At 41.0% G+C, this 22486-nt stretch overlaps 2 protein-coding genes across 3 annotated transcripts; one reads left to right on the forward strand and one right to left on the reverse strand.

Moving 5' to 3' along the window:
* Positions 1-513: 513 nt before the first annotated feature.
* ciao1 (cytosolic iron-sulfur assembly component 1) lies at positions 514-4683 on the forward strand. Of its 2 annotated transcripts, none has more exons than XM_033619216.2 (7): positions 514-945; positions 2015-2163; positions 2245-2356; positions 2462-2550; positions 2631-2832; positions 3432-3504; positions 4137-4683. In XM_033619216.2, the coding sequence occupies exons 1-7, from the start codon at positions 807-809 to the stop codon at positions 4369-4371; spliced, it is 999 nt and encodes a 332-aa protein (XP_033475107.1). In that variant the 5' UTR covers positions 514-806; the 3' UTR covers positions 4372-4683. The 2 variants fall into 2 exon arrangements, with proteins under 2 accessions (XP_033475107.1, XP_033475108.1); XM_033619217.2 differs by having other exon boundaries at positions 3435-3504.
* snrnp200 (small nuclear ribonucleoprotein 200 (U5)) lies at positions 4678-19764 on the reverse strand. Its single transcript, XM_033619215.2, has 44 exons — positions 19574-19764; positions 19177-19340; positions 18188-18359; positions 17888-18080; positions 17712-17767; positions 17500-17598; positions 17261-17413; positions 17064-17163; positions 16837-16973; positions 16673-16750; positions 16331-16504; positions 16062-16199; positions 15815-15970; positions 15538-15708; positions 15219-15412; positions 14771-14894; positions 14440-14589; positions 14082-14324; positions 13799-13987; positions 13496-13693; positions 13216-13368; positions 13032-13112; positions 12000-12083; positions 11569-11675; positions 11366-11484; positions 11126-11280; positions 10852-11041; positions 10593-10766; positions 10252-10412; positions 9920-10147; positions 9601-9792; positions 9298-9476; positions 9038-9189; positions 8841-8949; positions 8640-8748; positions 8344-8533; positions 8070-8234; positions 7814-7935; positions 7564-7707; positions 7279-7455; positions 7025-7185; positions 6760-6841; positions 6175-6267; positions 4678-6080 (listed from the first exon to the last, which is right to left on the reverse strand). Exons 1-44 carry the CDS (start codon positions 19616-19618, stop codon positions 5931-5933), a joined length of 6411 nt encoding a protein of 2136 aa, XP_033475106.1. The 5' UTR covers positions 19619-19764; the 3' UTR covers positions 4678-5930.
* Between the last annotated feature and the right edge of the window lie 2722 nt (positions 19765-22486).

Below are 22486 nucleotides of genomic sequence, written 5' to 3' on the forward strand. Positions count from 1 at the left end.
AATAAAATACAGCAAAGTTATCAAAAGTTGGGCCATGGACCAATAAAGGTATGGTATGACCTACAGGGGGTAAACAAATTGAGTGTGAGCACTTCTTTCTTTCTTTCTTTCTTTATGTATTTATGTATTTATGCATTTATTATTTATATGACAGACTGGTGTAATTATTTAGGTGTAAAAAATAAAAAAAATAATCGAATAATAAAATTAAAAAAAACTTTGGGACAAGACTTTGATCATTTTGTGATTCAATTATAATTAACAATTATACAACAATCTACAATGATTGTTTTTCCCCCAATGTTTAACTCTGAACGCGATAATTACCCATGCAGTGAATTTTATGTTTATGATATATTTACATCACAAGTAAAAAGGAAAATCCAGTCCAGCTGACAGACTGGACAACAAAGTCCACTTGTGTTACAGACCTACAGCAGAAGGTGGCGGTATTGCGCCTAATACGCTGGTTGCCAACCGCCATTAAAACCCAAAAAGAAGACAAAAAGCGATGATGCATTGCATCAAGCGATAAGCAAAGATGGCGGCATTTCCGACACGGTAGTTTCTGCAAACAATTGTACATTGTTCTTTAGTGCAAATATATATCTTTTTTCTAAATATTATTTCTATTGACCAAATAACTCTCGTTTAGGGCAGCAGCACTGGTTGTTATCGCGGGTTGTTACAGAGTATCGTGGTGTTAGTCAGCTGGTTTATCTCGCGACAGTTAGCTGTCAGTGATAACGGACAGGAGACGGGAGTGACAGCAGTTGGCAAACTTTAATATTTAGACCAGCTCAGACATGAAGGACGCTTTGTCCCTGGTCCAGAGACTGAGTGCACACCCGGACTCCCGGTGCTGGTTCGTCAGCTGGAACCCGACCGGGACGCTGCTGGCTTCATGCGGCGGCGACAAGGCCGTCCGGATATGGGGACAAGAAGGTGCGCTATCGGCAAAATGCAGTATTTGACAGTTAACCTACAAGACACGTACACACCTACATGATACTTGTATCTCATTGAACCCAGTATCTGCTGATTAAACCATTAGACAAATAACAAAATATAAAATAAAAACAAGGAAAACTTGAGGACAAAAACTCACCTCTCATCACAGGAAGTAACTGTTAAGGTTTATATAATCGCTTCAGATATTATTGAAGTCATGGAGAGTTGCCTCTTAATGGCCCAGTTTGCCATTAAGCCCTAATAAAAGTTAAATAAAGGTGATGTTTTATGTTCCAGTCATCCCTATGTTTAATTAAAGTAGTGCAAAACACTTTCAACCAGAGCAAATGACTCTGAAACATTTGAGTGGGCTCTAGTCCTTTTTCTGGGACATCACAATTTGTTACTTAGGGGATTGTCATCAAAGCACATCTTAATGTTTGGGTCTGCAAATTGTCATTGGTACAGGTTAGGCATGTTCATATGAATAAAATCCTCTATCACAGTATATGCAATCATATATCATGATATTTTATCATTTTTGTAAATTCAGGAGAGCAGTGGTGTCACAATACTGAGATTTTTAACTTTGAATCAATACCTTGAAAAAATATCCATATTTGATACCATTTGCGATACCACAGGAAAAATTGACATTGAGGGCATAAAATTAAAAATACAACAAAGCTTTAACATGACAACGACTTTTCTTGATCAGTAGCAGACAACAGCAGAACAACTGTTGTGAACATTAACACTAAAAGGGAGTGACCGTGCAGCTGTACTGCTGTTGATGGTATCGATACAATGGAAAATGAGTATTGAAACAGTTTTAAATATTCAACACTGGAAAAACAATTTTATATTTCTGACAACACTACAACAGACACTATTTGTTAGATCAAATAATCAGACAGGAGTGCCTTATACAGCTAATGAAATACTTGAAAAACCAAGGCACTTCATTATATTGAAGCACAGATCCTGTAAATCCATATTACCATCAGTCTTGCTCAATAATTTTTAGCAGCCTCAGTATAAACACTATAATTTTTTGTATTAGGTGACTCTTGGGTGTGCAAGACTGTGCTTCAGGATGGACACCAGCGCACTGTGAGGAAAGTGGCCTGGTCTCCGTGTGGGAATTATCTGGCCTCTGCCAGCTTTGATGCAACCACATGCATCTGGAAAAAGAAGGAAAATGATTTTGAGGTGAGCTGAGATGTATAATCTTCACGTTGAGTATATTGTTCCCTCTGTGTATTTCACCCACAGTCTCACTTTGTCTTTTAGAGTATCACTGTGCTGGAGGGACATGAAAATGAGGTCAAGTGTGTGGCTTGGGCACCTTCGGGGAATCTGCTGGCAACATGTAGCCGAGACAAGAGTGTGTGGGTGTGGGAAGGTTTGTGTCACTGCCTCAGATGCATCGCATGAATCCAGTTCATAGCAGGAAATGAGCAAACCTACCGATCTGCACCTCTCTGATCTTTGTGTTATTAACCCACAGTGGACGAAGAAGATGAGTATGAGTGTGTTACTGTCGTTAACTCTCACACACAAGACGTCAAGCATGTTGTGTGGCACCCAACCCAGGAGGTAAGATACCCTCTGCCCTGTGCACCTGAATTATTTCTCACTGTGTTATCTTACTATGTATTTACCATGTGTTCTTACAGCTCCTCGCTTCCGCCAGCTACGACAACAACATCTGTATTTACAAGGAAGACGATGATGACTGGGAGTGCCGGGACACCTTGAAAGGTCACACATCCACAGTCTGGAGTTTGGCTTTTGATGCAGCTGGACAGAGGCTGGCGTCCTGCAGCGACGACCGTACTGTGAAGATTTGGAAGGAGACTCCAAATGAAAGTGGACAGGGTGAGCTGTTATTGGTGGACGGCATTAGTCTCCTTATAGATTAAGTCATTCATTTAAAAAAAGGTCCCATAAATAAAATGTTTTATCCAGTGAAATAATTTCATCTCAATTTAATTATTGACAACAATTTTCAAAACCAAAGCACTTCAGCAGGCAAAGATCATGGTTAACTCTTTAAGACTAATAAGGTGAGAAGCTCATTTTATATCAGTCACATACTTGAATTGTTTAATATGGCATCTTTTTGTCCATTTTAACAATCCTCTAATAATATCCCACAGTTTCCAAATTGTGCACGTTTGTTGTCTGCTTCCACATAAGCAGATATTTACATCACACCAACAGAGCAAATGTTTTTTTTAGCAGTGAAAGAGCTGCTGCAGGCCTGCAGTACAAATATCAGCCTTATGTTGCTTTATATGACTGAAATATTTTATGGTTTAATTGTTAATAATTCAATTGACCAAGTTTATACAACCCTAAACTTTAATGCACCTTTTTGTCAACGCTCATAAAAATATATGAAAAAATATAGGTAAGTGGACAGAAGCTGGTGGAATATTTTATCTCTAACTTTTTATTTCCGCTTTGCTTTATAGCAGGAGACTTATCATGGAAGTGTGTCTGTACTCTGTCTGGGTACCATGGACGAACAATTTATGATATTGACTGGTAAGACCCATCTCATTTTCATATATTGTACTCCATGCCCAGTTTGCTGGTTCATTAAAGTTATCTCATCACTGTGTGACCTCACCACACTTTTCTCTTTCACATCATGGAATACTTTATATTCTTTTTTCAATGTTATAGGACAGTGGTTCCCAACTGGTCCAGCCACAGGGTCCAGATTTCTCTGTAGTCATTAGTTCAAGGTCCACACACCTCACCTTCATACTTGTGTTGGGACATGTCGTTGAGCTAGTTTGCCTTCTCTCTCAAGTAGCTGTCCATAAGTCACTCTACAGCGGGAAACTGCACTTCAAAGTAAAACCTCTGTGCCAGAGATTGACCGTACTTGAAAATAAAGTGTGTTTTTTACAAACTTGACACGTTTGCGAGTCATTTGCGGTCCATTCAGAATAGGGAGAGGGTAAATTGACATACATAGGTAAAAACATGTCAGCTACACTGTGTGTGTCTGTGTGTGTGTGTGCGCGCACAAGAAAGAATCACTTGAAACCAGTTGGATATGATGTAATTCTCACATGTCAAATGGTTATTGATTTTTACAGGTCTGTATGCACCAGAATTTGTCATCCTGTTAGATCAAACTGAGAACCATAATGTTTATCTGTGTTCAGGTGTCGGCAGACTGGCGCCCTGGCAACTGCTTGTGGTGATGATGCAGTACGAGTGTTTAAGGAGGATGAGACGGCTGATCCGGACCAGCCGGTGTTCTCACTGGCTGCTCAGGTGACCAAAGCCCACAGCCAGGACGTCAACTGTGTCTCCTGGAACCCTAAAGAGGCAGGGCTCCTGGCTGCCTGCAGCGATGACGGAGAGATCACCATCTGGAGGTTCCAAGAGGAAGACTGATCGCTGATCATCCTAAGTGACCTTTTACTGAACAGAAAGTTATTGCTAGCTACCCTGGGAACTGTGGTCCTGAGGTCACCACATTTAATATTGTTGATTCAACTTTTACAGCTTACGACAGTCTGACAGGATTTAACTTGATGTTACAGTGTACGAACATGTCACCTCTCATGTTGTTTCTAAACTGATCAGAATGCTTTAGCGCATCTTTTGCTTTGTGAGTCTAAATATTTCTGTGTAACAGCTTAATTAAGAATTTATTGATTTTTATATGAATGAATAAATAAATAAATATTAAAAACAATATAAAAACAATTCTGTGGCTTTATTTCAAAAAAATATTCCAGACAGCACATCATACTAAAAACATTTAGAATATGACTTCATAACAAAACAATTTAAGTCCCAAAATATAAGTGGACAGTTTTTCCTGTGTTTACAGACCCAATCACTAACTCCAAAGTACAGACCAACTTAAGTGTATTTTTTCAATCTGTAGTCACATTTCAAATTTAAGTCAGACCTAAAAACTGACAGTAGATCGATTCGTACAAAGTTTTAGATTTAACACACTCAGAACACAGACTGGGTCTACAGTGGGGAGAGTTTACCATGTATCTGTAATACATGCTTGATTATATCAACTCTAAACACATCATGTACACTATAGTTCTGGACTGATTCAGGTGATTTAAAGTAGCAATCCATAAGATTTAAGTCCTGGCTGATTTGGTGACACCTGTAGTTACTTGTAGTTAACAGCAAAAACTACAAGTCACAGAGTTTTAGGGGCAGCAAAACAAACAGTAGTCAGGCAATAACTGGCCTTTATCCATTCTGTGAGCAACTGTGATCTGATATTATGCTACACACTGCATGAGTCAGTGGAAAGCAGGACACAGTGAAAAGGATTGGCTACTTCACTATGTTGGAGGTGTGCAGCAGCAGCTCTTCATCTAACAGCTCACAGTGGCTGCTCCTGACTCTTCAAACTGTCAAAAGATGCTGACAATGACAACTGCTTTGTTTTAAAGATTCATTTCTGATGAACTATAGCAGTAAGTGCTAATGTCACTGACAAACACATTGAATTTTCTGTGACTACTTCACATTAAAAGTCAACTCTTGTTTGCCAGTTGAATGCTTTTAATGTGAAGCAGCAGCAGTAGGAAATGTTTGGTTTGCATTAACAATAACGTCATACAGCATTTTTCCAAGGGAATATCACCCACGACACCCAGTTCCTAATTTGCTAATATATAAATATTGCAAAACTTTGGTCAGTGGGCCATAGGCTCAGTTACCATTGTGTTACGTCATTCAGCGATAGACAGTGACTTTAAACATTTTAATGAAAATCCTCAAGATTACAACTTTAAAATGAGACACAACTGTACTGTATACAAAGACTTATTTTCACAAGGACAGAGATGATAGTGACATGCACACAAAGGGGCCGTGAAACAGGCTGAATATCTACAATTAAAAAACAAAAAACACCTACTGATCCCTCTCGATGTCAAACACAATAATGCAGGCTACAATTATCATGTTACAGCTTAGTCTGAATCACTGTCTCCCTCGCTGTCAGCCTCCTTCACATCTGCACTAAACTTGTACTCCTGGTCACAACCCATGTATGCATCACTCATGAAGTACAGGGTGTAGTTGTGAACGCCCATCGCTGGTGCAACAAAGTCCAGCTTAACCTGCAGAGGGAGGACATGACATAAACAAAATGAGGCTCCTGTTTCAAATTAAATTTTGGTCACACAATACATGCAGTTAGCGACTCTTACTGACCTTTGCTTTCTGCTGCAGTGTCAGCCTCTTGATAGAGATCAGGCTGTTAGACTTGGGGTCTCCGATCACCACCCACCAGCCCTCCTCACGTTTCTGTCAAAATGAAAATTATTTATCAGGGTGTCTACGGGTATCAGACACTTAAATGTAATGCTTTTTAAAACCTTTTAAAGATGATTTTTAACTAAATTCAAGACTGATAGAGCTAGGTTTTATGTAGGAATATGGTTATTAAAGTGAGTCAGGTTAATCTACATTTTGCCAAGAGGTAAATCCAAATATAAAGCAAGGCAGTTTTAGGCTCAGTGGCAGGTTTAAAGATTTCTAACATTGGATATGTGGTATTTCATGCAGAAGAGCTTAATTAAAAGATGGAAAAAATAATTTAGATAAAAATGTTTGTGGCAATGAAGACCTCAAATTCAAATTTAGGACTATGTAATTAAGGCCTAATATTTACAACATTAAACTTAAAATACATTTTAAGGACATGCAGACACGCAGTTTATAAAGAAGTCATTACATGACAAGACAAAAAATATTATAGAAACTCTTGGTCATACAAAAAACAACCATGCAATTTACCTGTGGGAAGAGAGGTGCAATGACAGGACCGGTCACCTCCTCTTCTCTCTCCAGCTGAACCTGAACCAGAACTGGACTGCCACTGTGAAGACACATGGACACACACATTAACATTTACCAATAACAACTGGGTGATGAGAAATAGTCATCACTGTCCTTGTCATGCAGTTGTCTACCTTGTGTAATTCTTCATTTTCATTACTTAATGAAATGTATATATGCACTTATTACTGCAGACAATGCTGCTGACTGAATTCATACATACCTCTTGATATTATCCTTCTCTGCCACTTCATATGACAGCTCGATGTTGGGGTAGCGGTTACAGAAGCGAGCCACATCAGCCATCTGAGCATCAGAGAGCTGCAGCAAAGCGGTTCTGTCTTCATCCTCCATCTCCATGATGTCAAAGATACTCTCCACACCCTGAGGAAAAGAGCAGGGAATCATCGTCGGTCAATGCACGTATGATCCATGTACACGAGCACTGAAGCAAGCAATGAGAAAACGCTGATGTACCTTATCTGTGCAGCGCTTGATGTGCTCTGAGGTGAAGAAGGGCAGCTGTTTGAGGTATGAGTCCTTGGACCACATTGCTTGGGTGACCATCTGGGCCAGCTCCATAGCTGCCAGTGCAGGACTCAGCCAGCCGTTACTGGACAGCACATCAACGCAGGCCTGGATCAGACGAACCGCCTACAGACAAAGCACATTGGTTAAATATACACACAGGAATTCATTTCAGAAATTTGACAGTCTATTCCCACTCAGTGCCAAAATCACCATGAATCACCAACTCTGTACCTTGCTCAGGATCTCCTCTGTGTCTGACTGCAGCTCAGCGCTCAGCTGCATCCTGGAGAGGTGGGCTTGCAGCAGCAGGTTTGTCTTCACGTGGGGATCGTTGAACTTGGGGTTGTTCAGTTTGTGTGGCACTTTCTGTGCCAACTGAAACACATAAAAAAAAGTTGTTTTAAAACAGTTTCACACTGACTTGTCAGAGAAGTGTTAAGTATTATAAACAGTCAGTTATAGCTGAGTTCTACTTGTTTACCTGTCGGAGAAGTGCATCCTCGTGATGTCTGATGGGAATGTTCTTGTACTCGGCAGCGTTGGAGATGATCTCGATTAATCCACGGATCTTTGTCTTGGCATTCAGGGACATGCTGAACAACTCTGTAGAACCCAGACAAATCAGTTACGTGTGAGTTCAACACAATTTTCATACATAAAGGATCTATGACAGACATGATAATGACATGATAGGAAGTTTTCAGCAAGTGTGATAGGACAGTTGTACAGGCACGAACCAATGGTGGTGTAGTTGATGTAGTAGTAGGCAGCGATCATGCCAAGATTGAGTGGTGCTACATCCATCTCATCCTCTATGCTGATGCACTTGGACTGCTCCAGGTCGTGTAGCGTGTGTTCCACCAGCTCCGACAGGTGGTCTGACAGGTGACGATGGGACATGCCTGACAAGGTAAACACAGAACTTTGACATTTATGAGCCGTTCTCGACATCTGACCTGGTGTAAATAAAACTGCATCTATTCTCTAGTTTTAAAACAGACAGAGACTCACCTTGCAGGTTGTAGTAGTTGGGGTTCTGGGTCATACGGCGGTAGAGGAATGTCCACGTCAGGTAGTCCACAGCATCCTGCTTGTTCTCCACAGTCTTGGTGACAATCTCAGCGTTGAAGTGGTCATGGAGGCAGTGGTCCAAGTGGGACTCCACTGGCAGCGGCTCGTACAGGAACTTCTTGAAGAAGTCCTATCAAGGAAACAAAAAAAAGAAGCTGTTGTGTTCGTTCTTACTGTCGCACAGTTAGGTCAGTTTTCAAAACTGAAAAAGACAGATACAACAGAGGTCTACCTACCTTCTTGGAGCCCTGACACATGATGACACAGCGTCCCTCATCATCTAACATGGGTCTGTTTGCCTTGCCCACCATCTGGAGGACGTCATAGATGGGATAGTCCACATATCTAAGAGAAAGAGGGAAATAGGAGGAGACTGTCACCAACACAATAAATATTATGCAGAGCACACACCTTAATCAATCTAGTGGGAGCCTTACGCATGGATTTTGCCGTTGTAGTACTGGGTGTCCATGACAATGACGAGGTGTGCGGAGATGTTGATGCCCCAGCAGAGTGAACGAGACGACACCACCACCTGAACAGCACCTGTAAAAAGGAGAAGAGCCAAAAATATTTAGTTAGTCCTGAACCTACACACACCAAGCAGAAAAGCGAGAGCAGGAGTGAGTCATACCTGAGTTGAAGAGCTGCTCCACTATCTTACGTTCCATTATAGACAGGCCTTCGTGCAGGTAGCCGACGCCGTTGGCCAGAGTCTCTTTCAGAGTTGAGTCATTAATTTTGTCCAGGAATGGAGCAAGGTCTTTCTCTGTGCAATGCAAGAACCTACAAAGAAACAAGCATTAATTATTTGTTCACAGTGTTGAGATGTAATGGAAACATCACCACAGGCTATTACTCATCTACAGGCGTGATCTTATTGTAGTGACTGACCTCTGAGGAACCACGTCAGCAGCACAGAAAGTGAGGATGTCGATGGCTGTGAGGCGAGTCTGTCTGCGGGACGGGACGAACACCACGGCCGGCTTGGAGGGAGAATGCTTCATGATGGCATGGTACACCGGCTTAGCCATGGACAGCAGGCGAGTCTGAGTGTGACTCACATTGAAGCCCTAAAAAAGACCAGAAATGTTAGCAGCAAAATCAGGAACCTGACAAGACTTTATGTCTTCTTGATTGGCTGCACATTTGTGTTCACTATCCCTATTTCTGTCATCTAGCACACAGTTTACAGACCTGGATGTGCAGCTCCAGAGGCACAGGTCTGACGTTGGGGTGGAAGTTGAATGTGGCTGTGGTGCTGCAGCCCAGCCAGTGGGCTACGTCTTTGGCGTTGGACAGAGACGAGCTGAGGGCCACGATGCGAATGGGACGCTCAATCTGAGAGGAGATGTACCTCATCCTGGAGCAGATGACCTCCAACACAGGCTAAAGAAAAATAAACAAGGGACATTAACATGACGCACAGTCTACAAATGACGCAAATGCAGTGTACACCTAATGAGCACGACATGAAATTGCTGCAACACAGCCAAGAGCAGTTTTATGTTCTTACTCCATTTTCTCCTCCGATGAGATGTGCCTCATCCACAATGAACAGGCTAACGTTCTGAACATTCTTCCTCTGTTTCCAGCGACGAGACAGGATGTCCCATTTGTCGGGGGTACTGACAATGATGTCACCTTTTCCCAAGAGCTTCAGATCTGTGCTGGTTTCTCCAGTCAGTAGCACCACCTTTTTGTTCAGGATGTCCTGGAACTTCTGGTGCCAGTCGACAAACACCTGTGTGACAAAGATTGACACAATTATTTATTAAGTTAGATGGAAAAAGAAAGTAGTGGTGGCTCTGATATAAGCTCACGTCCAGCTTCAAAGTGACCTCATACCTGTTCGGCCAGTGCCTCCATGGGGGTGATGTAGACACAGCGACCTTCTGCGTTGTGCAGCAGCATCCTCAGAATAGCAAACTCTGCACAGATGGTCTTTCCACTGCCAGTGGGAGCACCCACAAACACATTATCATCACTGTTGTACACTGCGTTGAACACTGGAGGGACAGAAACAATACAACTATGTAAGCCAAGAAAACAAAGTGAAATGGACAGCAAGCCTGTGAGTACTCTTTCACCTGATGAACCAATAATAGAAACACTCAGAGGGAAAGCTATCTAAATAATGTCAGAAAGTGAAGCACAATGTGTGGTCGACTGTTTCTCTTGTCCTGTACCTTGTGTCTGAATGGGGTTGAAGAAGGGGAACTTGTTCTGGTAGAGAGCCTCAAAGGCAGAGTTCCTGAGAGCAGTGACAGGCAGCGGCTGCAGGTCCAGCAGCTCGGTAGGAGGTGGGTACTTCTCTGGTAGAATCAGGTGACGGAAGGATACTGGCAGCTGAGTCTCACAGGCTGAAAAGAAGCAGAAAAAATAAATCAGTTGATTCAAATACTTAACAATGTGATTTCTATAACACAGATGTTTCAAATTACTTACAGAGCCATCGGTCTGAGACCACGCGGATGAAGTACTGTGGTGGCAGAGGCTCGAACACTGGGACAAAGAAAGTCACAAGGTGTTCGTCCTGGGCGTACTTGGCTTTGAGCAGGAAGTACTCGTGATGGAGGATGACCTCACTGTCCACATCCTCAACCAGGATCCAGAAAGCCTCTGACGATCCATGAATCTAGGTGGAGAAAATGAAAGTGTTTAAAGAGGCAAAGCAACAGGGACAGTTTAAGTGCACCCCATCCTGGGTCCACATACTGACCTTGTCATCCCACTGGAAGTCAGGTGTGATGGTGAGCTCCACTTTCAGTGTTGAGCGGGTGATGGGCTGTAGATGGACAGCCAGGTCCAGTTTGGGGAACTGGTGGACGTATTTGTGGATGGTTTTCCCCATTTTTGGCATTCGGATCAGCTCACCTGAAAAATAAAAAGTATGGCTTCTAATTACTCCGAAGGCTGAGGAGGGAATTCAGTGAGAAAGTTATGGGAGCAGAAAACTCACCAATCTCATTGTGGTTGAGGTCATAGAGACGCTCAAAGGGGAAGTTCTTCTTCTCGATCTTCTTGATCACTTCCTCTGGCAGCTTCTTGAACTGTCGCAGTGGAGACATAGACTGCCACCTGTAGAGAGCAGGATGCACAACATCAGCAGTTTACCTTGGCAAACAACACACAGCATGGCAAAATAAAGAGTTACAGACTTACATTCTCTTGTCAATCATCTTGCAAAGATTCATGGTCTTGTCTGTCAGCTGAGCCCAGCCTCTGTTGAGAACGATCTCAAATATGGCCCGCATTAACCTTCCAGCACTCTGCCAAAAAACCAAAAACAAAAAATTAATCTCATGATAATTCATTCCAAGAACAAAAACTAACTTTGTTTTCTTAAAAAAGTTTATTTAGTTACCAAATTGAATTGTAAATTATGGGCAGTTATGTTTGGCATCAATATTTTCAACAAACCTATAGTAAAATGAAAGAAAATTTCTTTCCATCTTATCAGTCTAAAGATGTAACATTCTCACATGACAGAAATTCAAGCCCATGTACAACTTAAGAAAAACAAAATCGCAATTCTGAGAGACAAACAAAAACCTATAAGTTGACCAACACAATGAAAGTAGGTCGTGGTGTACCTGTGTAACATAAACCATGTCAGCCATGAGAGCAAAGCCTTCCAGTTTGAGTTGAGAGATGTAGGCTTGGAGCAGGACGTTGATCTGAAATGATAAGACACAAAATACAGGATAAGCTTTTTATTGGGATTTAATTCTGTTTATTTAAACAGAAAAAAAATTAAAAAAAATAAACTAGCACCTAACAAGCACACCAGAAAAACAGAAACACCACGCCATAAGCATCATTTAATTAATGATTTAATAATCTAATCTTACACAATCTGTCTTTGTCAGTTACGTGTGTGCAGTATATGTGATGTCAACCACACGCCATTTTGACAGTATCGCTAAACCATGCTGTACAGTAAACAACACAAGTAAATAAGTTGTAAATCCCTTAAAGTCCTCTGACATTTCACAAACTGCTGGGTGCAGGATTTGTTTACACTTCAGCCTAGGCTGAGAATGTGTTACTGGCATCCTGTATTTCTTTCATATCATATAAAAACGAGTGCCTAAAGGGATTTCTATTAGTACCATTTTATTGCTAAATTCTGCTTCATGTTTTACTTAATAGAACTCTGATTTATTAAATCAGCAGATATAAGGCAGTCGATCTTTATCTGGTAAACATCATGTTCATTCACTTTATATGGAGCTAAAATTTATACAAATTATGTAAAAGCATGAGCTTAGGTAAAAGGTATAATGATTGAATCCTACATAACTTTTTCCATATAATTACTTCAGCATTCTGAAGTTATTTACCACAATATGCTTTAACATAAAAGTGAATATAGAGAAAATGCAGAATGTCTCAATAATGGCAATTAAACCAACAATAAATCTCTATTATAGCCAGTTTTACATCATGTGTCAAAGACTGGCAGCTGACTATGGTGGCATATCATATGCACAAGCCTTCACTTTGACTGGAAGAATGATAACTTGTCTGTAGGTGGGTGTGAAAAGATTGCATCATTAGGGCTAGTAATGCCTCTAATTTCATTGCTGGTAATTAAATGTTATTCTTATGGTTTTGAACGCTACCTTTGCACTGGGCTCCTCAATGCTTTCCTTCACAGGAATGGGGACTCTTTCCAGCAGCTTCTGAAGCTCCAGCTTCTCCTCCTGAAAGACACAGCAACATTTTGGTATTTAAATTCAGCATGATAAATGAAGTATTGTTGGGGGTTAGAACTGAACAATCATGACTGTCTGGAGACAACTATACCTCTCTCACAGTGATGTTCCTGAACTCTGACGACAGTGAAAAGACTCTGAAGAGCTCAATCTCACTGAGAGTGGGCTTTAGCAGCTGGTTGTACGTTTGAATGGAATCATGAGTGATGTAGAAGTGACTGGCAATGCGTCCCAGGTCTGTAACCTTCAGGAAGAGAGGCAAAGAAGTCAATTATTTCAAGTCTAAATTCAAACTCATCACTAATTTAAAAGCATTGGCATTAAAAAATGTAATTAACAGAATATAATTTATAATTGTTAGATGTTTATACCTGGAAGCTGCCGGTCCTCTTGTCATACTTGACAAGGCTGTTCTTGTCCAGAACATTGGCTGCTGTGTGCACTAGGTCCATCCTGCGTCTCTCCAGCAGGGGGTCTGAACTGCGGTCATCATGGGAGACACCATACAGGGTGGGGTTGCGGAGCATGCGCACGTACAGGTAGGTGTAACCGAGCCAGTTCACAGCATCCTGACACAACAAAAATATTAGAAATTACAGAAATTGTAAAAAGAAATATGGAATCATTGATTAGCTCCCTATGTATCTGATGATGTGTCTTCACGTGCCACCAACCTTGACAGTCTGCACATTGCCCAGCACTATCTCAGCATTGAGCATGTCAGGCAGCTTGCCCACCATCTGGCTCTCAATGGGCAGCTGCTGGTTGAGCAGGGACAGATAGTACTGCAGCTCTCCGTGGGACGTGATCAGGATTCCCTCTCCCTTGGTGTCATACTGAGGACGACCAGCTCGACCAAGCATCTGAAATAAGACATAATTTATTGTGTTACTATTTTCCGTAAGAGGGTAAAAGAACTCTTTCCTGCAGTTCAGCATCCAGCCAGCACAGACTCACCTGCAAAATGTCCAGGGCTCCGAGTTCAGTCCATCTGCCTTTCTCTGGGCTGTACACCTGAGTACCTTTGATGATGACAGTGTGTGCCGGCAGGTTGACACCCCAAGCCAGAGTAGCTGTGGACACCAAAACCTGGATGTGTCTATCGGCAAACAGATCCTCTACCAGTGTACGGTCCACTCTGGTCATACCAGCATGATGGATTGCAAAGCCATAAGGCAGCAAATCCTTCAGCTCGAGGTTCTAGATAAGAAAGTTCAGGTGTCAGCCTAACAAGGTTCAGATTGAGTGCTACAGAACTTTAAAATTAGTCATCTATCTTTTTTGTTGTAGTGAAGTTTCAGGTTAATTAGCTCACCTTGCACTGTTCTGCCTCAGTTCTCAGCACCTCAGTGGATGCTGAACCCTCTCTGAGAAAAAGACCCAGAGTGTCCTTCTCCAAACACATGTCTCTTATGGCCCTGGCAGTTTTTCCCGTCTCCTTCCTGGAGTGGACAAATACCAGCACCTGATGGAGACAAGTGAGTATCAGGACTCTCTTCAAATCTGGTTACAGTTATGGTTACATTGTTAATCAGTACTAGCTCGTGCATGCATGTAATTATAGTTACTGTGGCTCAAAGTTTCGTAATTGTAGGAATTTGGTCACTGAATTCAGTCACTTGAGAAAAACAAGTCAGAGGACTCACTTGGTTCTTTCCGGCATGCTCCATTATCTTTTCATAGACAATCTCGTTCATGATCTGGAAACGTTTGATGGCCTTTTTCTCTGTGATGCCGACATAGGTCTGCTCCAGGGGCACAGGGCGGAAACTACAGAGAAGAAATGCAGTTATCAGAGATGAATATGCAAAGAAATCCAAACAAGAAAACACATCTGGCTGTTATTGGGAGTGTTCTCTAAACACATTAAATCAGAATACGATTACTTATGACAGGGGTGGGCAATATAATTAAAATCTTCAATCACTGTATATGTAATTTTCTATGATAGTAACAGTATGTCTGCCCACATGAAGTTACCTTGCGAGGCAGCTGTATTCACAAGATCACAAGATATCACTAGAATCCTGCCTCAAAAGGCTCCTGCAGTATCATATATCTTTTTTGTCATTTGACTTCCTTCACACGACATACCTGTTGTCGAAGTAGAAGAGTCCCTTGGCAGGATCTACGCGCAGGCAGGTAGCCACATCCTCGTAGTTGGGCAGTGTGGCACTGAGGCCCAGCAGACGCACATCCTCCTGCGTCAGCTCCACGTTGCGGATGGTCCTTGCCACCAAAGATTCCAACACGGGTCCGCGGTCATCGTGCAGCAGGTGGATTTCATCCTGCACAAAAACATTCGTTTTGTTTCTCATTAGAGTTTCACGTCAAATCATCGGCTGGACGTGCTGTAACACAGTAGATTAGTTTTATGACAGAATCCCTTCATCAACATTTTCACAACACTTACTATGATAATGAGCCGCACTAGCTGGGTGTAGGTACGCTCTCCGCCTTTACGGGTGATAATGTCCCATTTCTCAGGGGTGCAGACGATGATTTGCGTGGCGTTAATCTCCTCTTTACAGAGCTGGTGATCTCCTGTCAGCTCAGACACTGTGATGCCATAACTTGCCAAGCGCTAGTAAAAGAAAGGAAGTATTTGATCAGTAAAACCTCACAGCCACAGATATGAATTGATTTGATTTGATGTATACAAATTACTGCAAGACAAAGATGGGGCTCACCTTACTGAAACTTCCCACCATCTCCTGTACCAGTGAACGCATGGGTGCAATGTAGATGATTTTGAAGTCGTCCACATTGATGGTTCCATCCAGGTTTATGTGTTTTCCAATTTCTCTCAGCATTGCCATCAGAGCAACATTGGTTTTACCAGCTCCCTGTGTGCACAAAAGAGAACCAGATTATCAGAGAAAATTCACATAAAGAAAAGCTGTCACATAGCTTTTTGCTTCAGCAAAGTTTGCTTACCGTGGGCGCACACACTAGCAGGTTCTCATCTGTTTCCAAGGTTGTTTTGAAGAGCTTGCTCTGGATGCGATTGAGGGTTTTGAACCCTTCAAATCCAGCCTGGGCATACTTAGGCAACTTCTCAATGGCAACAAGCACCTGATGAAGCAGTGACATGCAGAATGAAGGACATGAGCACGTCTACACACTACTTATCAGCTTATCATTGATATTTTTGCATTAGTTGCTGCATGACAAATTTTCCATAATGTGGCATAAAACCAACAAACCTCATCATCAGCAAAGGGCTTGGGTTTAAGGGCAGGCACATGGACTTCTTCATAACCTTTGCGCTGTTTGCGAAATGAGCCATCTGGCAGCTGGCAACGCTTGTTGGCCATGAAATGGCTCCCCTGAGTGAAGGCCAGGTCATCAAGGTCTAGCAACTGTCGAGGGGCCACTGACTGTGGGATAAGAAGAATAAAAAATACAAAATGTCAACTTTAGTGTTGCATACCAATGGCAGTGTTTCTGATGACATTTCCTACCCCAGTGTGGTAGTCTTGAGTTAGTTAGTGAAAAATACCATGGGTAGCTTGCATGATTGCAGTTGATATGTGAACAGTATTTACCTCTCCATGGTCAATATCCATCGCTTCCATGTCATCAACACGAGACTTCCTCACCCTCTCTCTGCGAGATCGCTCCTCCTAACAACACAAAAACCCTGTAAATAACAACTAAAACATACTTTGATGCAGTTTTTGGAAATACTTTTATGGGCAAGAGGTCTTACCCGAATAATATCCTCCTTCTCTGTCTCTTGCAGCTGGTAGAGAATCTTTGACAGTTCCTGATCAGACTCCATCTTTCCTATTATCCGCTCCTTTTCTGCCTCACTCTGAGCGCTTGCCAGCATGGTACAATACTGAACTGTGTGTCAGAAGACAGAAAGTGATTAATACCGTCAAAAAGCACAAGATACAAGATTCTGAAAAACACCATTCTACACTAATGACTTACTCATGCGGCGATGTTGACGGAGGATTTTGATGAAATCGAAGGTGTTGAAGCCCAGCAGCAACACCAGCTGGTTCTCACATTCCCTGTCATCACTGGCAGTCTGTGGAATACAGATGGCGATGAATGAGTGAGCCTGAAAAATATAAATGTATATGTGCTACACAAAAGCCTCACAACAGACAAGGTGTAAGACATACCTTGAGGATTTCTAAGACTTCATCAGCTTTCTTTTGGGAGACGATGGCATCGTCATAAAAACGACTGAGCTGACGCTGGAGCCAGAAGGCGTCGATGTCTCGAGGATGTAGATCTTTTTTCTTCACTGTCATCACATCGCCTGTCGCACCAAGCTAAATGAAGAGTCACTTATTAACTCGCTGTGTAAATATGAACAGGTTTTACTAAGTATTAATATTAATTCAGACGTCACACTTACGTTGGCTGAAAGAGCGCAGCCCACACCGGCCTCCTCTCCTTCGCTGTCTTCATCTGGGTGTTCATCTCGTACCTCTCCAAACGGGTCTTCATCCCCTTCCTACATAACACGGAAAATTGGTGACATAATCTGCTTTAACCCGTAATTTGCAGCTACGTATCAGGGACAGCTTAAGAGTTGTGATTTTAACGGAATAAGCAGAAAGTCCTCACCTCCTCATCAGATTCAAACTGGACATTCACACCGTATGTTTCATCAATGTTGTCATCTGTTAAGAAAAATTATAGTCCACAATCACAGAAGCATTCTCATGGACATCTGAAACGTGACCTGACATACAACATCATTACCTTGCTAATTATATATAGAACATATATGGTGTACTCACCCATATTCTGTAAGTCCTTGTCCCCTCCGTAATCAGAAATCTTCTTGCCCAAGTTAACCAACACATGGTAACGGGTGTCATCAGCAGGCCCAAGAAGCTGCTCTACTTCACGCCGCCTTTCCTTATCCCTCATTTTATCATTCTTCAACACTGCTAATACTTCATCAGCCGCTCCACACAGAATATCACGTGGCTGCAAAAAGATATAATAACCAGATCACTAAAAGCTTCAGGTGCTGGTCGCCGATAGAAAATACAAGCTCACATGTAAACAAAACAAGTGTTTTTCAATTTCCTGACCTGATCTCCTAAAGCAGCATGGATGAAGCTCAGCAACACTTCATAAGTCTCTCGGGTTTCTTTGGTTTTAGGCTTGTAGACGATGCCCACCATTTCATCAATGCCTTCTGACAGAAGGGTATAGCCCTTCATTTTGTTGATGTCGTGCCTGTCCTCATCTCTTTTCCGCCTCCTGTATGGACAGAACAAGAGAAAATGAAACTGATTAAGATGAAGATTCTACATTAAATGCTTCAGACATTCGAGCCAAATACTTTCCAAAACATAGCACAGGTGTTAGCTTTTCATACCTGCCAGGCAATTTTACTGCGGGATGAGAAACACTTTGCTGAGCCTTAAAATGCACATCTGTTCAACCTTATTATTGTTTTTTATAAGTTATGTTTTCACTGAGTGCAAATGAAACGGCATATTTTTCTTGAAATGTGTCCTGCATCTTAAATGATCATGAATTAGTGAGAATTTCCATCATTGTGACTATTTGATATTGGCTGGCAAATCATCACTGACCTCTGTTTTGCAATTAAATTTTGGATTGGTTTATCTGAACTATTCTTTTTCAAAATATATTAACTAATGTTTACTTTCCGAATTGAATTTTCAACAAGCAATACATTTAGAAATCAAGTTAAAATTACAGATGTCAGCTTCAAAAAACACAGAAACCCCTAAGATTTCTCAAAACAATCATGATTTAACAGCTATATTAACATGTTTTGACAATGTAAAAGTTAAAATTCAGTGCTAAATATTTACTGTGATTGATTGCCAAATAACATCAGTTACATTCTCTGGTTCTAAAAATTGATTCTGATTCCCAAGACATGAAATGAAATGAAATGAAATCCAGGCACATGTAAAATAACACTTCCAGTCCATAAACTGTAGTACATGGCGGGGATACAACGTCTAAGTAGACTAAGTGGTATGCAAACATCGGTTGCTTTAACTTGACAAAGAAAATAAAACGTATTGTTGACAGTACTGACTTGTCTCGTCTCTCCTCCAGCTTCTGGGGTTTGGTCCTCTGAGCCTTATCACCCATCTTCGTCCCTTCCAGCTTTCCCACCAGGGACAAGACCTCTCCGGTGGGTTCATCTCTCCGTGTGCGATCGATCAGAGAGCGATCAGCTTGTAACACCAAGTTGGAGTTCTAACAATTCAATACAAAGACAAGGTTATCAGCCAGGACACCAGTCTGCACAGCTCCGGCTAAGCTAACTGCTAGTTAGCAGAGTGGCTAACTAAACACGGAGTAGTCTGAATTAAAAACATGTATGCTAGCTGACTAGCTCGATACGGTAAGAGCATATTAAACACTACCAATATGAATGTGTTGGTGTTAATATGTTTATACGTTCGTCTATAAGCACAGTCTGTACTCACCGCTTTGTACTCGTACTGCAGGCTACGGGCAGTAACATCCGCCATGGTGCAAGTTTTTCACTTTTAGCTTTTACCGCACTTTTCCTCAACATAAACCAACCCGCTGCTCAAAACTTCCACAGAGTCGGCTCCACTCTGTCTTTTTATGGAGACGCTGGGAACATCGGTATAGGGTTTAGATGTGTAGCATGAGGTTGCTTTCAAAATGTCCGAGTTTCATACAAATGCGTCTCTCATACGTTACAAAAGTTAGCAGAGCTAACACGAGCACACAACAAGCCGCTGCTGGTTTCCGGTTCCGGTGTCAAAGGTTACACCTTATACACAGAGCAAAAGTAAGTAACGCCCCCTGCAGGCTTTCTTTATCTCATCATAATTTCAGTTTCTAGATTACTTATATCCATAATCGAGTATTTGTAGAATACAAAATTAACATGTCTTTTGAAGAACAAGGCTGATTTAATTAATTACTGATTAAAACTGTCTCCTATAGTCTATTCATTATGTGCATGTAGACTCATGAAAGCAACAATTCAGTGTTTCGGGCTTTATCAGAAGGAAAAATCACTCAGTCTTTGGCTTATCTTTTTTTAATACTTGGATAAACCCATCTTTCTATATTGGAAAGATACGGCTCATCACCTCCAAAATAGGCCTATTAACTAGCCTTACAACTGCATTGTGAATGGTTGGTTGGTTGTCCAAGCTGCAGTTTTTGTGACACCACATTTTAAGTTCAGTATTTATCTATGACACTAATCGAAGAGACCAATAAATTTGCTCAGATTTGACTCAGTCCTAGTGAGATGTCATCCTGCATACCACAACTGTTTGTTAGCAATCTCCCAAGTTCTCATAGAGTTTTTTTTTTTAATAAGAACAAATATCTTTTTAATAATCTGACACCACACAAACATTCTTATAAGCAACCACACTTTATTTATCATTCATACTTGTAATCTGTTTGTGTCATTGTATATATTGTAGGCTAAATATTGGACATATTGGTTGCACCTATTTGCACCTTACTGTTAACATTTTTTTTTTATTTTGCACCTCACTGTTATCTAGTTTATATTTAATTTTATATTTGCTATATATTGCTTTTTCTACTTTGCAATGCATTCCTTGTATATTGCATGCATTGTATCTGCTCTCCTCTAACTTTGCATTGCAACTGCTGCACAGTATTCTCCATTAGGATAGATAAAGTTAATCTTATCTTGTACTTTGCATACAGCACACCTGCACATGTGTCTTAGTGCTTTAATAAACCTTTAATTAATTTTTTAAATTTTTGACACACTGCAGTTTTCTCTGGCAAATTTAAACCTTCTCTTATCTTTCCTAAATATAATCTGAATTAAATAAATAATTCATTCAATTTATCTTCCCTCCCTTAAAGTAGTTTTTATTGAGTGATTTTTATTTGTAAAGTGTACTGGCATATACATATATACGCTAACTCAACTTGTATGGTTCCTCAAAAAGTGAAGACATCCTTCTCAATGTCTGTGTATATACTGTATATGAACATAAGTTTATATAGTAAGTGTGAGTCTGATTTTGTATTTAGATCATATGTATATAGTATAAAGTGATGTGTGTTTCACTTAAATATGCATGGGTGCTTTGTATGTGTATAGTAATGTGCTGCACTTGTACAGCTTTCACATCCAGATGGCAGCAGAGAGCCATTTGGAGTTCAGTGTATTGCTTAGGGATGCTTTGGCTTGTGTACAGGAAGAGCCAGTGATCAGACCAAAAAAGTACTCTGATCTTTTACTTAAGTAAAAGTAGCAACGCCACAGTATAAGAAAACAACAACACACAAATAAAAGTCATTCTGCATTCAAAATCTTAAAAGTACAAAAGTATTAGCATCTAAAATATACTTCAAGTACCAAAAGTAAAAGTACTGATTATGCAGGATGGTGCATTTCAGAATAATATATGTCAGATCACTGGATTACAGTTATTAATGCATTAATGTGTAAGAGTCACTAATGTTGCAGCTTGTAAAGGTGGGGTTTATCCTGGCTCGGCTTAATCTGTAATAATACATGATAATTTATTAGCTGATTTATATTTTGCATGAATAATCTGCAGAGTAACTAGTAGTTAATGTTGTCAGATAAACTTTGTGGAGTAAAAAGTACCACACTGACTTCCTAAATGTAGAGGAGAAAAAGTACAAAGGAGCATAAAAGGAAAATACTTAAGCAAAGTACAAGATCCTCAACAACATCTGGGTAACATAAGTACAGAATCTGATTAAATGTAGGCTAGTTACATACCGTCTACCATTCCATACCACCACCAGCAGTTAATGGATGACACACTGTCCTGAGTCACAGCTGACCCTATACTGTATGTATAAGTGCCTACTGTGTGAGTGTTCATTATGCATGGAGGTGGAAGTGATAAAGCAAGTGTATGTTCATGTTTTTTTGGCTCACATTCCATCTTATATGTAGTATGAAACGTAGTGAAGACAGAATGTAGGAACAATGTGATGAAACTGAGACAGGAACACATGAAACAAGTAGAGGAGGAAGATGCAGTTAATGTGGGTGTGACAATTTCCTTGAGAAAGAGAAATGTGTTCATGTTTGTATTTACTGTCCGTGGCCTCATATAACTTCCATCCCCTTTTGCACATCTGGCAGCAACATCTGTCATCTTCTAACAGTCAGAATCTCTGATGTTTCACATGTACTGAGCCAGCCTTATGACCTCAGTCACACCCAATGACAGAGGGAGACAGGGTGACACAGATAAATGGGCTGCACACATCAGTGAAACAAATTGTAGGTTAGAGTGTGTGTGTGTGTGTGTGTGTGTGTACTACTGACACTGACACTGAATTGTGTGTTCAGCTCCTCTGCACACATGCACTCACAGACACACACA

Source organism: Epinephelus lanceolatus, chromosome 9 (genome assembly GCF_041903045.1).
Source record: "Epinephelus lanceolatus isolate andai-2023 chromosome 9, ASM4190304v1, whole genome shotgun sequence".
NCBI classification, from domain to species: domain Eukaryota; kingdom Metazoa; phylum Chordata; class Actinopteri; order Perciformes; family Serranidae; genus Epinephelus; species Epinephelus lanceolatus.

Coding starts and splice junctions, on each gene's coding strand:
- ciao1 (XM_033619216.2), top strand. CDS start 807: ATGAAGGACGCTTTGTCCCTGGTCCAGAGACTGAGTGCACACCCGGAC. Junction 946..2,014: donor CCGGATATGGGGACAAGAAG/GTGCGCTATCGG, acceptor TTTTTGTATTAG/GTGACTCTTGGGTGTGCAAG. Junction 3,505..4,136: donor ACAATTTATGATATTGACTG/GTAAGACCCATC, acceptor ATCTGTGTTCAG/GTGTCGGCAGACTGGCGCCC.
- snrnp200 (XM_033619215.2), bottom strand. CDS start 19,618: ATGGCGGATGTTACTGCCCGTAGCCTGCAGTACGAGTACAAAGCG. Junction 18,360..19,176: donor CTGGAGGAGAGACGAGACAA/GTCAGTACTGTC, acceptor CTGTCCATACAG/GAGGCGGAAAAGAGATGAGG. Junction 7,186..7,278: donor TCAAGCGCTGCACAGATAAG/GTACATCAGCGT, acceptor TCTTTTCCTCAG/GGTGTGGAGAGTATCTTTGA.